We start from the raw sequence: 15,729 nt of genomic DNA, 5'->3' as shown, positions 1-15,729 counted from the left end.
TTTACATGGTCAACATTTATAGCTCTGCACACTCTGGGCTTCCCTCAACCAAAATCATGAGGCGCATCCTAATTTTAAACAGTATTGAAGGAGTTCACATGTTTGCTAGACACTTGTTGACTGTCTTTCTTTCACAATCTGCTCCAATACATCTATATAAAAAAAAAAAAAAAACTATATAATTTTGAAGGGCAATTGATACTGTAGGCACAATTTATTTTTGTCTACGAAACAAATTTGAAGCAGTCAAACATAAACCATTAGATCAAAAGTGCAAGGAACATAAATTCAAGTCAAGTGTGTCCAAACTTTCAATTGGGGCTGTAAGTAAAAATCACTCAACCTCTAATCGTTTTACCATTTTCCATTATTATTTCAGTGGTGGAATGTGGCTGTTTATTAAAGGTGCAATTTGCTTCTCAGAATTTGTGCAAAATAATTCATGTCATTGAGCAGTCACACTCACAAACATTGTAAGTAATTAATATTTTTCTATGATTTGTATGTTTGATGTCTTCCAGTTATATTTTGACATTTTGACAAAATAATAGGATTTCAAACTGAATTTGAGGTTCTGGGTCATTTGACATGCATGTGTGTGGAGATTAGATGGCTTCCTTTAAGAGAATACAACTATTGGGCGGTTTTTAAGAGCTCAAGATACATTTGAAAATGTGCCAAATGCTTAAGATTCAGGAAGTTTCCCCTCAAGCTATCACATTAGTCTACTGGGCCTGACAAAACTCACATTGTTGCATAATACTGCTTGAAAAACTTTTCAACGCTTTCCCACTCAATAGTAAGCTTTAAGCCTTCTGGTAGAATTTACCCATTTTATTTTATGTGGTTATTATTGCTTCTTTCATAGTTAAAGGAATAGTTGAAACATAAAGGAAAAATTAAGTTTTCAGTCAGATTCAATGAAGATTATTTACTCACCTTCATATCATTCCAAACGCTTCCAATTCCTGGAACACAAAAGCAGATGTTTAGCACAAGGTCCAAGCTATTCTTTTCCATAAAACAAAATAAACTACCATTCAAAAGATTGGGGCCAGTATTCAGCAAGGTGTGCATTTAAAAAAGTGCCAGTAAGATTTTAGAGAAAAAAATATAATAAATGCTGTTCTTTTGAACTTGCCTGAAAGAATCAAATAATCCTGAAAACATTTCATGATTTGAACACCAAATCAGAATATTAGAAAGATTTATGAAGGATCATGTGACTCTGAAGACTGGAATAACGGCTGCTGGAAATTCAGTTTTGTCATTACAAAAATTAATTATATTTTTTAAATATCTAACGTTTGAACGGTAGTTTATTTGTACAGTAAACTGGGGCTGGCAAGCTTTGAAACATATTTCAAATGTCCTGAAGCCATACAATTCATGCTTGCAATTCAAACATAGCACATTGCAAACGCCCAGAACAAGTGCAAGAAAAAAATACTTTTCAATTAATTGACATCAAACATGGCTCATTGCATCTTGATGAGCAGCTTGGAAATTCTGCTGCTAACATAACATCTAATTTTTCTCTTAACTTATCAGTGACAAACCAGTTAACAACCAGCTTTTAGTCTTTGACGACATCCTTTTATCCATTTTGCTTTTGGTTATGCATTGCATGTTTCTTCATGTTGTTTTGTAATATTACAGTAAACCTCTTCATTTCTTATCATTCTCTTGTATTTCTCACCCTAGAATCCTTCTTTATTGCCCCTCCATTCCATGTGCTGTCAGACACTTTCCTGTCGTCAAACTACAGCAAATTTTTCCACGTTCCTCTTGTTTACTCCTGTGGAACATCCTGTGATTACACTTCCTCTCCTCCCCTCTTTCCTTCTTTCTCGTTCCTCTGCTCCTTCTTCTTTCTTCTGGGTCAGTTCCCCCTACTATAGTGCAGCTATACCAGCCTGTGAGGAACCAGGACTGGTGCATCCCTTTCACTGTGACGGGCAACCCAAAGCCTGATCTGCACTGGTACCACGAGGGAAAGCTGCTGGAGGAGCAGCAGTACATTAGGACCGAAATCCATGAAATCACAGATACGGAGTACCACGGCTGTCTGCAGCTTGTCATTCCCACTCACATTCATAACGGCATTTACACGCTGGTGGCCAGCAATGAGTTCGGAGAGGACAGCGGAAACGTGTCGGCACACTTCATGCACATACCTGATGTGGACCACTCGGGGACAGGTATGGCTCTATAATGTGATTTATTATTATGTTATAAAAGAATACAGCTTATTATAGTGTACAAGCAAACTGCAGTCATATTTTTGTTTCCACAGAGGGAGAGTTCTATTACGGTAAGATCATTTTAGTGAATTATAGCAAGCAAAATTTTTAAAACAAGTAAGCTGGATGAATCTTTTTAAAGGAAATCACTCCCCAACAAAAAACTTTCACCCTAAAATCAAAATAAATAAATGAATTATATTTTGCATGAAGAAATCTGTTTAAGACCTTTAAGATTTTTAGCATAGTGACAGTATTTTTGATGACAAGTAAGCACATTTCCCAACTAAATTCTTCATAACTGTGCTTCATTACTGTAATCCAAGGAGGAAGAAGGCAGACAAAGTGCCATGGTTACTAAGTATCAAGGTGGTAATGATGGGGGGAGGAGCCAGGCAGGCCAGGAATGGAGGAGTAGTCAGGCGAGAATCCTGAGCACAGCCAGGATGAAAGCCCACGGTGGAGTCGACGGAGGGAGGAGCCATAGTGGAGACTTGGCTGACAACACCTGGGGCATGACTGATGGAGATGAAGCCAATGGTAGTGGTACCTTGGACGCAGATGGAGAACAGATGGGACTGGGCAACACCGATGGTCCTGGAGGCCGAGGCAGAACCGCAGCAATGAGCGTCCGAGGTGGAGCCAGGGTGCCTGATGACTGAGGTGAAGCCGGTGGGACTGAGGTGGAGCCAGGGGGAAGGCAGAGCCAGACAGCCAGACGTCTAAGTTCTTGACTCAGGCAGGGTGAAGTCTGACCAAGGCAGAGCCAGATGGACGAGGGAGCCCATTGGAGCCGTAAGGATGATGGTATCTGTTGAAACTGAGGGAGGGAGGATCCAAGGTGGAGCCGACAGGTCAACGGACCGAGGTGGAGTGAAGGGATCAGGAGTTAGAGGCGGAGCCAGAGATCCACTTGCCTGGGCAATGCTGGTGACTGAAAGACCCGATGCAGATCAACACAACTGAGTGCCGTTAGAGGAGAAATCGAGGTGCTCAAGGAAACCAACAAAGATGTGGCTGATGGACTGGCTGAATTACAAAGCGGAGGCGGGAAAGGGAGGTTGGGTGGGATCAACGACGATGACACAGACTTTGTACTGGGTGATGAAACAGGCTTTACGCAGCGGCGGTGGGAGGGGTCCTCCTCCATTCCCTCAACCTCCACTACCACTTCCACGGTGGCACAGGATTTTGCCGGCTCACACACCTGGTCAGACTCACTGTGGGGCTCAGGCTCCAAGGCGATAGTTGGCTTAGTCCTCTTGTCTGGCTCGTCCATCGCGGCAGATTTGAGCTCCCCGTCTGCGGTGGGCTCTGGCTTAATGTTTGTGCATGGCGTGGGGGGTGGTTGGCTGGGCTCTGGACCTGGCACAGTAACGCGAGCAAGGTGGGGCTGTACGATGGTAATGGTATTTCTTTCAGCTTCGCCCACAGTAAATACATCCACCCAGAGACTGAAGTTTATGTACTCAGCTAACGTCCAGCAGGTATTCCCCTGGGGCATCAGGAAGTCTGTCCAGCCCGCACCTGAAGCCCTCCATAAGGGTGTAGTCATCGCAGGTGGCGCGGTGACAGATTTAATCATGAAGTCGTGAAAATCATCCTGTTCACATGCAAATATATATTTTTTATTATTATTATAAATTAAGTTCAGTGCAACAAATACTATACTTGACATTTGACTTTACAACACACCTTTATAAATAATTTATCATACATTTTAAGTAATATATATTTTAAAATTACATTCATGCAAATTTTTGCATTACAATAGACTACTGGCATTTGGAGTTTGTGCTTAATTGCCATGAAAATAATGCCACAATGCAAAAAATCATAGTTGTAAAAAGAGACTTTAGTTTAGACTGCATTTTCTTTATGCAAAATATAGTTTCATATGATAATGGGGTGAAATATTTCGTAGACATTTCTTATCAGTTTTCATTAGATTTACCCAGCTGCTGAAAAAATAAAAACATTGCTAAAATACAGTTTATAGAATGATATTTATCACTGAATAATTCATTTCGATTTTTTTTCCATTTAAATGATGTAACACAGACACAACATTTAGTCCAGGTAAGACTGTTTTTTCGAGACTTTAGTTTAGACTGCATTTTCTTTATGCAAAATATAGTTTCATATGATAATGGGGTGAAATATTTCGTAGACATTTCTTATCAGTTTTCATTAGATTTACCCAGCTGCTTAAAAAATAAAAATATTGCTAAAATACAGTTTATAGAATTATATTTATCACTGAATAATTCATTTCGATTTTTCTTTCCATTTAAATGATGTAACACAGACACAACATTTAGTCCAGGTAAGACTGTTTTTTCCTTTATTGCTCACCATTTATATGTATTTGTTCAAACCTTCAGATTTTGAACTGCAATCGTATACTTAGTGTTATTTGTTTTGTCTGTTTTTAAGAAACCCCACAACTGGAGGACAAAGTTGCGGTATGTTTTTGTATAGAGCGATTAAAGGAATATTCCAGGTTAAATACGTCTTGAGTTCTACCGACAACATCTGTGGCCTGCTGTCAATTACTATAGAAAATTGAGTAACACTTTATTTTACAGTGTCTTTGCTACATATGTTACATGTAGTTTCTATAGTAATAACTATAAATTATGCATAATTTCATGCAACTAACCCTAAACCAAACCTAACCCTAATCCTAACCCTATAGTAAGTAAATGTAGGTAATTAAAGTGTAACAAAGACACCTTAAAATAAAGTGTAACCAAAAATTGTTCTTTCAGTTTATACTTAAACTGAAAGTCAGTGGGGCCAGCTTTCCAGAGAGTTTGAAAGCAAAAAAATGAATGGTAATACTTTTGTAGTTGGATGAATTTTTCCCCAATGACTTCATTTGTAAGAACGCATTCTTTTTTGTTTGCTTATACAAACTGAGAGAGAAGTCACATTATTGTCATCAGTGGTAATCGACAGCAAGCCTCAGATATTGTTGACAGAGCTTAACATATATTCACCAGGAATATTCCATTAATTGTTTGATATATTATTGGACAATTTACAATTGCAACAATATTGTAGAAGAAAGTGATTTCAATATATAGTAAGTGTCTTTCTTTGATACAATGTTACTTCTATAAATGTTTTAGGTTTACTGTGCTAAATCAATTCAAACTGACTCCAGATTGGAATCGCGCTTGGTAGAGTAAAATCTACTATGTGTTTTTATATTCTAGGTTTACATAGTGGTTGGGATAGCTGTGGTTGCTTTAACTGGATGCATCGTTATGTTAGTTTTCCTCAAATATGGTAGAAGCTCCAAGTTTGGTATGAAAGGTAAGTTCATCATTTAAATCTTTTCACTTCTGTCAACATGAAATCAAAATGGACCCTATTTACCTTCTTAATACACATACCTGGTGTACGATGCTCCCATGTATGTTATTTCAAATCAGTTTAGGCATTGTTTTAGCAAACATTTTAGGGGCCGTTTACACAATACCGTTTTCAACTAGAAATGGAAAACCTTTTATGCATTTTGACCATTCATTTACAAGACAACTGTGTTTTAGGGGCCTGAAAACAAACTTTTGAAAACATTTCAAAGCACAAGTTTTTGAAAACGATACCGTTATCCTCTCTGTGTAAACTACAAAAACACGAATTTGTGAAAACAGTGAAGTTATGTGCATGCGTATTACGTGCGCAGTCTAGGCGTGTAGTTTTTCTTTACAAAGTGACATCGCCAGCTACTGGCCTGGCAGCATAACACAGCGCTTTTAGTCATTTCCGCTAATCCGTGTGAACAGAGACAAAGGAACGCAAAGGAAAAACGTTTCTGTTTTTAGTACGTCGTTGTCGTGTAAACGCACCCTTTGTTAACTTTCAGGTCTGTCTCTATTCTAATATGGAACTCCCACTTTTCAGTTCTCATTGGAAAATAATTTTTTTTCTAGTATATCTTGTTTCACTCAGAAATTTTTTCACATTATGTAAAGCAAAAAGACTTTATTAATGGCTGGCAGATAACATTATCTATTACAGTAACCTACAGACCACAAATATAGAATAATAACATAGAATAATATTAATTTTAGTATTTATTCAAAATAATTGTTATTGTTTCCTCTTATAATAATAAAAAATTGTGAACGCATTTGTATGGTATGTTTATTCATGTGTATTGACCCAGCGAAGGCTTTTCATTTCTATGGATTATTGTCTGTTTTTTTTTTTGCCCTCTCCACCAGGCTCCTCATCTGTCATCAGTAATGACGACGACTCGGCCAGCCCGCTCCACCATGTTTCCAATGGCAACAACACGCCATCATCCTCGGAGATGGGCCCAGATGCTGTTATTATCGGAATGACAAAGATTCCAGTCATCGAGAACCCCCAGTACTTCCGCAACCCTGGCAGTATGCTGAAATCGGACACTCGTGAGTTCCCGTGGCGTGCTGGGCCGTCAGCGGCCCCACTCCATCCTCTGCAATAGATTCCAGCCTAGGTTACCACTGGTCAGTTGTCATAGTAACCTCCCCTTCTATCACCATGGCGATGATATCAGGGATGGCTGACGCTGTGTAACTTAATCACTTTTAGACTGTACATTTCAGCAAGCATTCTTCATTCAAATTTTAGGATCCAACACAGTTAATTTGTATCTTACCAACCTTATCAGTCATTAGTGGTGTTTGCTAAGGCAAGCATCCCACAGGGCAGCTCATATGTAGGGTTATGTCAGCATGAAATCAAAATGTACCTTATTTATTTTATTATTGCATATTAATGGTCTTATTATGAATGGTTAATCCGTACATATGCTTTTTTGACCTCTAACATTATCTATCTTTAATGTCATAAATTACTCTTCCTGTGATCTCTCCTGAGTCACATCTCTCTTCTGATGTATGCAAGGCTGCGCCAGGGTTATCATTAAATAAAAGTAAGACATAAACTAAAACCATAAAAATGTCATTATCTGAAATAAAATGAACATTAGCTAAAAAAAACTTAAAAAAAAAACTAAAACTAACAAAAATGACAAAGACACAACAAAATTTCTAAACCTATCTAAAATTAAACCAGAAAATATAGAAGAATAAAATATAGACATATTAACATTTTATACTGTATAATACAATATAAAATATAAAAACTACTATAATAATATATCAATGATTCTAAAATAATACTGGAACATGTTGCATTGATTTAGCCAATCACATTCCAGTACACAAGCTCACTTTTTACAATCCAGTCAACAACTGATGGAGAAACTCAAGTCTTGCCCTACATTTTCTCTCTGAATTATGTAGTTGTAAAGTAGTAAACTTCTGTTTTTTGCATAAATGAATGACTGAACAACAAGACTTAAAGGGATAGTTCACCCAAAAAATTATTATCAATCATTAATTACTCACCCTCATGTCATTACAACCCTGTAAGACTTTCGTTCGTCTTTGGAACACAAATGAAGATCTCTTTGATGAAATCTGAGCAATTTCTGTTCCTCCACTGACAGCTACGCAACTACCACTTTGACGCTTCAAAAAGTTCATAAAGAGATCATAAAACTAATCCATATGAAGAACCAATGAGTTGCACAGCACGTTTGAGCTTCCACAAGAACCAATGAGGTTTGTTTTCATGCGTCAAACAAGTTCGGTTGAGCTTCTGTTTATGTTCGCTGATCAATGTTTATATTTGAATAAAAGCCTAAATTAAATCTGTTCATCATATAAAGCGATCGAGTCTCCTCAGAAAATTTGGACTAAACCTCTTAATTCATATGGATTAGTTTTACGAAGTGGTAGTTACGTAGCTATCAATGGAGGGACACAAATTGCTCAGATTTCATTAAAAAGATCTTCATTTGTTTTACGAAGATGAACGAAAGTCTTACAGGTTTGGAACAACATGAGGGGGAGTAATTGATGACAGAACCCCGACAGCTGCCCACGATGCCCTAGTTTTTATATGAACAACCATCACTCAAATAGTAAAAATCTAGTTTTAACTACAAGTGTTATTTGTTTTGCAGTTGTCCAACACATAAAGCGTCACAACATTCTGCTAAAGAGGGAGCTTGGAGAAGGAGCTTTTGGAAAAGTGTTTTTGGCTGAATGCTATAACTTGTCTCCTGACCAAGAGAAGATTTTGGTGGCTGTCAAGGTATGGTATATTTACACAACAAAACATTCACTGAAATTACGCAAGTAATTTCAAGTATATACATAAGAGATAATACAAGTAAGAGAAAATACATGGCTTTCTTATCTCACAGACTCTGAAAGAGGCCAGCGAAAGTGGGCGAGCAGATTTCCACCGAGAGGCGGAGCTCCTGACCAACTTGCAGCATGACCACATTGTCAAGTTTTATGGCGTGTGTGTAGAAAGTGACCCCCTCATCATGGTGTTTGAATACATGAAACATGGAGACCTCAACAAGTTTCTCAGGTTTGCATGAGAGCGTTTATAACACCCACACTTACTGTTTTTATAAACATTGATGTTTTAGACAAGTTCTAGGTTACATACAAGTTAAATTGATAGTTCACCCCCAAATATTTTTTTTTCATCATTTACTCTCATCTTGTATGAATTCTTACTTTTGTCCTTAGAGTGAAAGATAGTGAGGTCCAAACCTACCTTGCTCCACTTTCACTTAGACATTCTACTAGCTATAAGTAACTTTGCAACAACATGTCAACTAACTCTCATTAGAGTTTTAGTAGACTGTAGTAGACTGTTAGGTTAGGTGTTAGGTGTCAGGGTTAGGGTAAGTAAAATAAGTTGACATGTAGTTGCAAAGTTACTTAAAGTCACTAGAATGTCTGTTGAGGGGCTAATAATAACTAATAACTCAAAATAAAGTGTTAGCAGATATTAAGCAGACAGCTTACTAAAACTCTAATGAGAGTTATTTGACATGTATTTGCAAAGTTGCTTATAGTTAGTAGAATGTCTAAAGTGGACCATTGAAATAAAGTGTTACCAAAGTATCTTCTCATGTGTTCTACAGAAAAAGAAAGTCATACAGGTTTGGAAAGCAAATATTTGTGGCCCGTGCTAGCAAAAAAAGGAGTCGGAATGCGCACAGGCTGAATCTGAGCTACAGGCAAAACAAGTGAAAAATGTCAATTTTGTCAATTCTTTCTAAAAGTATCTTTATTTGTGCATTTTCTGAGAGGAGTACATTTCCTTTATCCATGTGCAGTTTTTCTCTGCTCGCTTCTTGCACTTCATTTTTGAAAATTTCCTCATTCCGACTCCTTTTACCAGCATTTGTATGTAAAGCAATGCATATACAATGGAAGTTTTTGGGGCAAGAAATGTGAAGCTAATAATTCTAAAGAACATGGATTATTTCAATAAAGAAATTGTTCTAAGTCTAAGTAAGTCGAAAATTTTTATATGGCTTTACATGGCTTTTCATGTAAACGTGTGTCGTCCGCTTTCTGATCTTCAACTTTTTTCAGTCATACACATGATTATATACACTTGATCATACACATATTTTCATCCTCCCATATTTTCACTCTCTCTCTCTCTCAGGGCGCATGGTCCAGATGCGGTGCTGATGGCGGACGGACAGCAGAGTTTGATGGTGGAGTTGACTCAGCCTCAGATGTTGCACATTGCTCAGCAGATAGCAGCAGGCATGGTGTATCTGGCCTCACAGCATTTTGTGCACAGAGACCTGGCCACACGTAACTGCTTGGTGGGAGAGAACCTGCTTGTCAAGATAGGAGACTTTGGCATGTCCAGAGATGTGTACAGCACCGACTACTATAGGGTAAGTTTGGGTCACCTCGGAAATGTCCATATTGCTATGGTCCTTTTAGTCTGAGGAACTCAAATATACTACAAATTTCTTATTTCATTTAAATCTATATATCTATCTATGATCATACAGAAATAAAATAATTATATAAAAATAGAATTATAGATAATAAATTCCTTTTAACAAACATGAACAACAGCGTTAACAAAATTATCCACCATATAGATTGAAGGGACAGATTTTAGTCATTGACCCATATGAATTTTTCACCGGTTGATTCTTAAATTATTACATTTGTACACTATACATCTCCCAAAATTGATTACCGGTATATCAATTTTTTATATTCTTCTGAATTTGAACCACTGAATTGGTGAAAGCAATTTTGTAAAGCAAAATGGAACGGAAAATAAAATGGACCGAAAATTTCCTGTACTGTTATAGGTGGCATTTTAAATATAAAATATTTTTTAATATTTTTTAAATGAAATCTGGAGGGTGAATATGGATTAAATTGAAAAATAATTAAATTGTGTGTGAAATGTTTTCAGATGAAATATTCACAGCTTAAATATAGAGTCATTGTGAATTTCAGCCCCCGAAATGCAAGCCCTGAAAATACAATACATTAAAATACAAGCACTGTTAATGCAGTGCTTTTTTTTCATTTTTATTTTTTTTACTTTGTGTAATTCAACATGCTTTTTTGTTTCAAAGACACTAAATTACTTCCATAGGGTTTGTTGATCAATATGAATTAACTATTAATGCGAATTAACTATTCTCTCTCTCTCTCTGTTACTTAAAATATATAAAAACATATTTTGCTTTGGTTATCTGTTACAGCAAAAAAAAAAAAAAAAAGGTAGCTGTTCATGCTGTTTAATTTGCGACTCCAAACAGAATTGCAAAAAGAAAGACTTTTGATTGAGCCAATGTTGCCATGTCGTGACGCCCAAGTAAACATACTGCAATTGTGTTGCCACTAATAGCACAACAAATGACATATTACAGTGTTCAGAACCAATCATTTCAAACCGAATTAGAACCATCCTATTAAAATGCTGCCTATCCATACATTCTTATTGGGTGCTCAAACTAAACCACTGAGGAGTGTGGACACAGAAACTCTCCAAGAACTGGTCCACAGGCCCACAACTGCTCAGAGACAAATCTTTGCTTAAACATTTACGATGTGTGAATGCAAACATGAATACGTGTTGCAACAAAATATGCTAGAGGACTTTTAAAGTGATTTATGATTGGATGAAAGTGAATGACATTAGCATGTATGTACCAAATGATGATTGTTTCCAAACACTCTTACTGCCTCCTTCCACTTTATCTCTATCTGCCATTGGAATAAAAAGGTAGTCCCAATTGAGTCGAGGTTGACATGGGCTGCTCAAGCAGAGCATTGACTTGAAAGTGTCACAGAGCTACTTATTGATTCTCTGCAGTTCAACCAACTGTCAGAGGTCGATTATAACCTAAAGTCAGTTCTAGTCTGGGTTATTTTTTCCCAATCCCATTCCTTTTGTTTCCTGACATTTCTTATTTGTCAGTTAAAGGCAAAACACTTTTTTTTTTAAAATCTGTTCTAATTTGTTGAACACAGATCTGACATAGGGAAAAAATGAACACCTAAAAGCAAAGGGCAGTTTGTATATGTCCATAATGGATAATATGACTGATTTATGACTGATCATTTCCCTCATGAACACTTTTGTTTTTATGATTTATTATTATGACTAATAATTATTTAAATGCATGCATCTGAACAGCTGATTAAATACTGTAAATATGAAAGTGCCTCAAAAACCAACAGTTCCCCACAGTGAGTTCTTCCAGAAAAAGCCCAGACCATCTGACACTGAAGGGCTCTCCCAAACCTGCATGCTGCCAACACAGCCGGAAACACTCTGCTGTGTCAGCAGCCGTGTGTGTGTGTGTATGTGTGTGATGAAGGAATATCAGCTTCCTCTGCTGTATAACAAGAGAAAAAAAAAAAACAGGAAAACAGGATTTTGTCATTGCATGATTTCCAGGAATCCTGCAATGCAATGTCAAGATAATGAGGTCAAACTGTTTTAAGTTTTTCGCGATAAACTAGGCATTGTGGCAAAGCACTGTAGTCAGCAGGCACCTGGAGGACTTATATTAGACATTAGCTGCAAACTGCATGTTTCATATCAAGCTAATTCTCTCTGTTATGCTGTTAATGCCCCATATGCTCAATCTGAGAGTGGATGAAGTGTCTCCCATTTATGCAAGCGTGATTTTCAATGCCACAATTCCTATTCTTCTGGTCTTGAATGAGTGGAAAGTTCATTGTGCTATCTAATGAATTGTTCACCTAAATATGACATTTATCATCACTTATGCTCATGCTATTCCAGGTCTTTTGAAAGAGACCCAAAAAGTGTTGAAAATATTCCCTTCTGTGTTAGCTCTCCAGTCTCATTTACACTTCTGCATATTCAGTTCTGCCACATTGTGATTAGTCATGATACACAAGAACCAATGGCATCTGGTACTTGAGAGCTGCATTAGAGGGGAAGCTTAACAATGAATCCTGTCTGTTCTCCACAAAGCTATTCTGTAGCTTTAGAAGAGTTGGTATATAGCACACAACTTGATTTGGAACTATTCTGGTTGTAATGTAAGGGAACTTAGGTTTAGGTTTATGTTCAATGGTGTTACCTAGTTATTACCCAGTTATTGAAATTACATGACTGTTCAAAAGTTTGGGGTTGGCACCATAAAGGTAACATTTTCTATGAAGACCATGCTTGTAATGAATTATAGCTCCTTTTATACTTATTTATAAGTAAGTATTACTATTTTATAAATACATTTATAAAGACCCATTAAGACCTATACTGCATTATAAGAACAGTTATAGTTATATTTTTGTATTTAGATCATTTTTTTAGAATTACTTTTAAGTTATGCATTTGCCTTTTCAATGCGCATGCTCATAATCCATTATACACTGATTTTTAAGTATTAATTAGGCAGTCGTATTGTTACAGGAATATATTTATAAAGATGCAGCCTGCATTGCTATTATGTTAAATTATAGTTCAAATTACTTTTTAGTCATTCAGATTTATTTCTGTCAAATAAGTGAATATATTGTCATAAATAGTCGTGTTGTGTTCATATAAATACTTATTGTGAGTGATAATACAGGTACTAACCTTTATAAATGCATCATTGATAGCTTTAAGTAAAGTGAAAACATAGGATTCAATTTTCCTAAAGCAAATGTTAATAAATCATGAAGATGTGCTCATTATACTTTTTACGTTGTTTACTTGTAAATGTAACTAATAAACAATAATTTCTATAAAAATAAATAAATAAATAAATAAATAGAAATCATTAATACAAACAGCTGAAAAAAATATCTTTTTTTTTTTTAATGTTACATACTAGCAAAACACTGCAACAATATATATATTTTTAAAAGATACTTCCAAACTGCTATAAGCAATGCCATGCATATGGATGAGGAGATATAGATCAAAATTACCATTCATGACCTCTAATGCAAACATTAGCCATTAAAGACATAATTGATAACTAATTGGTACAGAAAACAAGCGTCTCTGGAACTATTTAATATTTGATAATTTATAAATCAGTGTATAATGGATTATGAGCATGCACATTGCAAATAAGCAAAAATAATATAAATGTAACTATAATTGTTCTTATAATGCAGTATAGGTCTTAATGAGTCCTTATGAATATATTTATAGAATAGTAATACTTACTTATAAATAAGTATAAATGGTGCTATATAATTCTTTATAAGCATGGGCTTCAAAGTGTTACCCAATTTTTTTAAAGTTATTATGCTCTCAAAATTTGATCAAAATACAGTAAAAACAGTAATATTGTGGAATATTATTACAATTTAAAATAACTATTTTCTATTTTAATGATTTTAAAATGTAATTTATTCATGTGATGACAAAGCTGATTTTTCAGCATCCAGGATCAGTGTCACATGATCATTCTAATATGCTGATTTGGTGCTCAAGACACATTTCTTATTATCATCAGTGTTGAAAACAGTTGTGCTGCTTAATTTTTTTGTTCAGGATTCTTTGATGAATAGAAAATTCTAGAAATCATTAGTAACATTATTAATGTTTTTACTGTTTTTTTTTTTTTTTTACCAATTTAATGCATCCTTGCTGAATAAAATTATTGATTTCTTAAAAAAAAAAAAGGTTTTATATGTATATATATATACAGTACTGTGCATGTTAATACATGTTAAGACACTGTAGTGTGTCAGTAGGAAATATTAGAAGATATTTGAAAAATCCAGAAGAACTGCTGGAATGTCTCCAAGATGCTTGAAGAAACCTTCCTGCAAAGCCTACAGTACTATGAAAAGTACTGGCACTTGTGTTAAAATGCTGTAAAGTGAGAATGCTTTCAAAAATAAAATCACAAATTGAATTTGTTTATGATTTAACTTCTATTAACTAATTCAAATCAATATATGGTGTAACGACCCTTTGCGTTTAAAACGTCTTTTGTCCAGGTACGCTTGCGCATAGTTTTTCAGGTAGCTTTGCAGGAAGGTTTCTTCAAGCATCTTGGAGACGTTCCCGCAGTTCTTCTGGATTTAGTCTGTCTCAGTTTTTTCTGTTTCTTCATGTAATCACCGACGGACTCGATGATGGTGAGATTAGATCATACCGGCTGTTGTCAGACTCCTTGTACATACACAAATCTCACTGGATTATTACAATTAATGGCAAAAAGAATGTTTGGAAATGTAAACTGATATTTCCTACTGACACACTACAGCAAAAGATATAAATAACTGACTTAATTTTAATTAAGGCGGGGGGATATTAACATGCCTAAGACTTTTGCACAGTACTGTGTATATATATATATATATATATATATATATATATATATATATATATATATATATACACATATATATATATTACTGATCCCAAACGAACGGTAGTGTACATGCAAAACAGGATTGTAAAATAAAGTGCTACCAATAGTCCTTTAGTATGCAAATAATATTGTTTTAAAAAATAAATGTCTATTATCTATTGATAGATACTGATGACAGAACACTACAATACAGTACTGTACCTCATTTTTTAAGAGTGTTATAAAATTATTAGTGTTTTTAAATATTAACATGAATTGTTAGATGATGACAAAGGAAATCTAAATGTCAAAATAAGCTAAGTTAGCATGCACAATTAAATCTCAAATGTCAACCAATTCACACAATTAAAACATCTCCATTATTGGCAGATAACTAATATAGTACTGATATATTGTGCATCCCTTAAATGTATATAGTTTACTTAGCTTATTACAGAGACACTATTATTGAAATGGTAGATGGATATAACAAGTGCATGTGCTTCTATCAGTCACTGTGAATCTGTATGTTTTCTATCAGGTGGGTGGTCACACCATGCTGCCCATCCGCTGGATGCCCCCAGAGAGCATCATGTACAGGAGATTCACCACAGAGAGTGACGTTTGGAGTCTGGGTGTGGTACTCTGGGAAATCTTTACCTACGGCAAGCAACCCTGGTACCAGCTCTCAAACAACGAGGTAAGACATCAGATGTTACATACCTAATCATACATAACCTGTATCTTATATATTCACAAGGGAAGTTTGATCTTTCACACACAGCGATTAGTTTT

At 35.7% G+C, this 15,729-nt stretch overlaps 1 protein-coding gene across 2 annotated transcripts in view; it reads left to right on the top strand.

Moving 5' to 3' along the window:
- ntrk2b (neurotrophic tyrosine kinase, receptor, type 2b) overlaps nt 1-15,729 on the top strand; it is a 29,663-nt gene that overhangs the window by 10,797 nt on the left and 3,137 nt on the right. Inside the window, exons 8-18 of one of the 2 annotated variants that reach the window (XM_084415193.1) lie at nt 1,887-2,201; nt 2,297-2,314; nt 4,305-4,322; nt 4,552-4,569; nt 4,680-4,708; nt 5,465-5,564; nt 6,479-6,667; nt 8,272-8,402; nt 8,515-8,687; nt 9,786-10,026; nt 15,476-15,634. In XM_084415193.1, the coding sequence (XP_084271319.1) occupies nt 1,887-2,201; nt 2,297-2,314; nt 4,305-4,322; nt 4,552-4,569; nt 4,680-4,708; nt 5,465-5,564; nt 6,479-6,667; nt 8,272-8,402; nt 8,515-8,687; nt 9,786-10,026; nt 15,476-15,634 (1,391 nt within the window). The remainder of the gene's footprint in view (nt 1-1,886; nt 2,202-2,296; nt 2,315-4,304; nt 4,323-4,551; nt 4,570-4,679; nt 4,709-5,464; nt 5,565-6,478; nt 6,668-8,271; nt 8,403-8,514; nt 8,688-9,785; nt 10,027-15,475; nt 15,635-15,729) is intronic. The other variant, XM_084415194.1, reaches the window with a different exon arrangement.

This window comes from Rutilus rutilus (assembly GCF_951802725.1).
Source record: "Rutilus rutilus genome assembly, chromosome: 7".
NCBI lineage: Eukaryota > Metazoa > Chordata > Actinopteri > Cypriniformes > Leuciscidae > Rutilus > Rutilus rutilus.
This window is presented reverse-complemented; position numbering and strand designations above follow the sequence as displayed.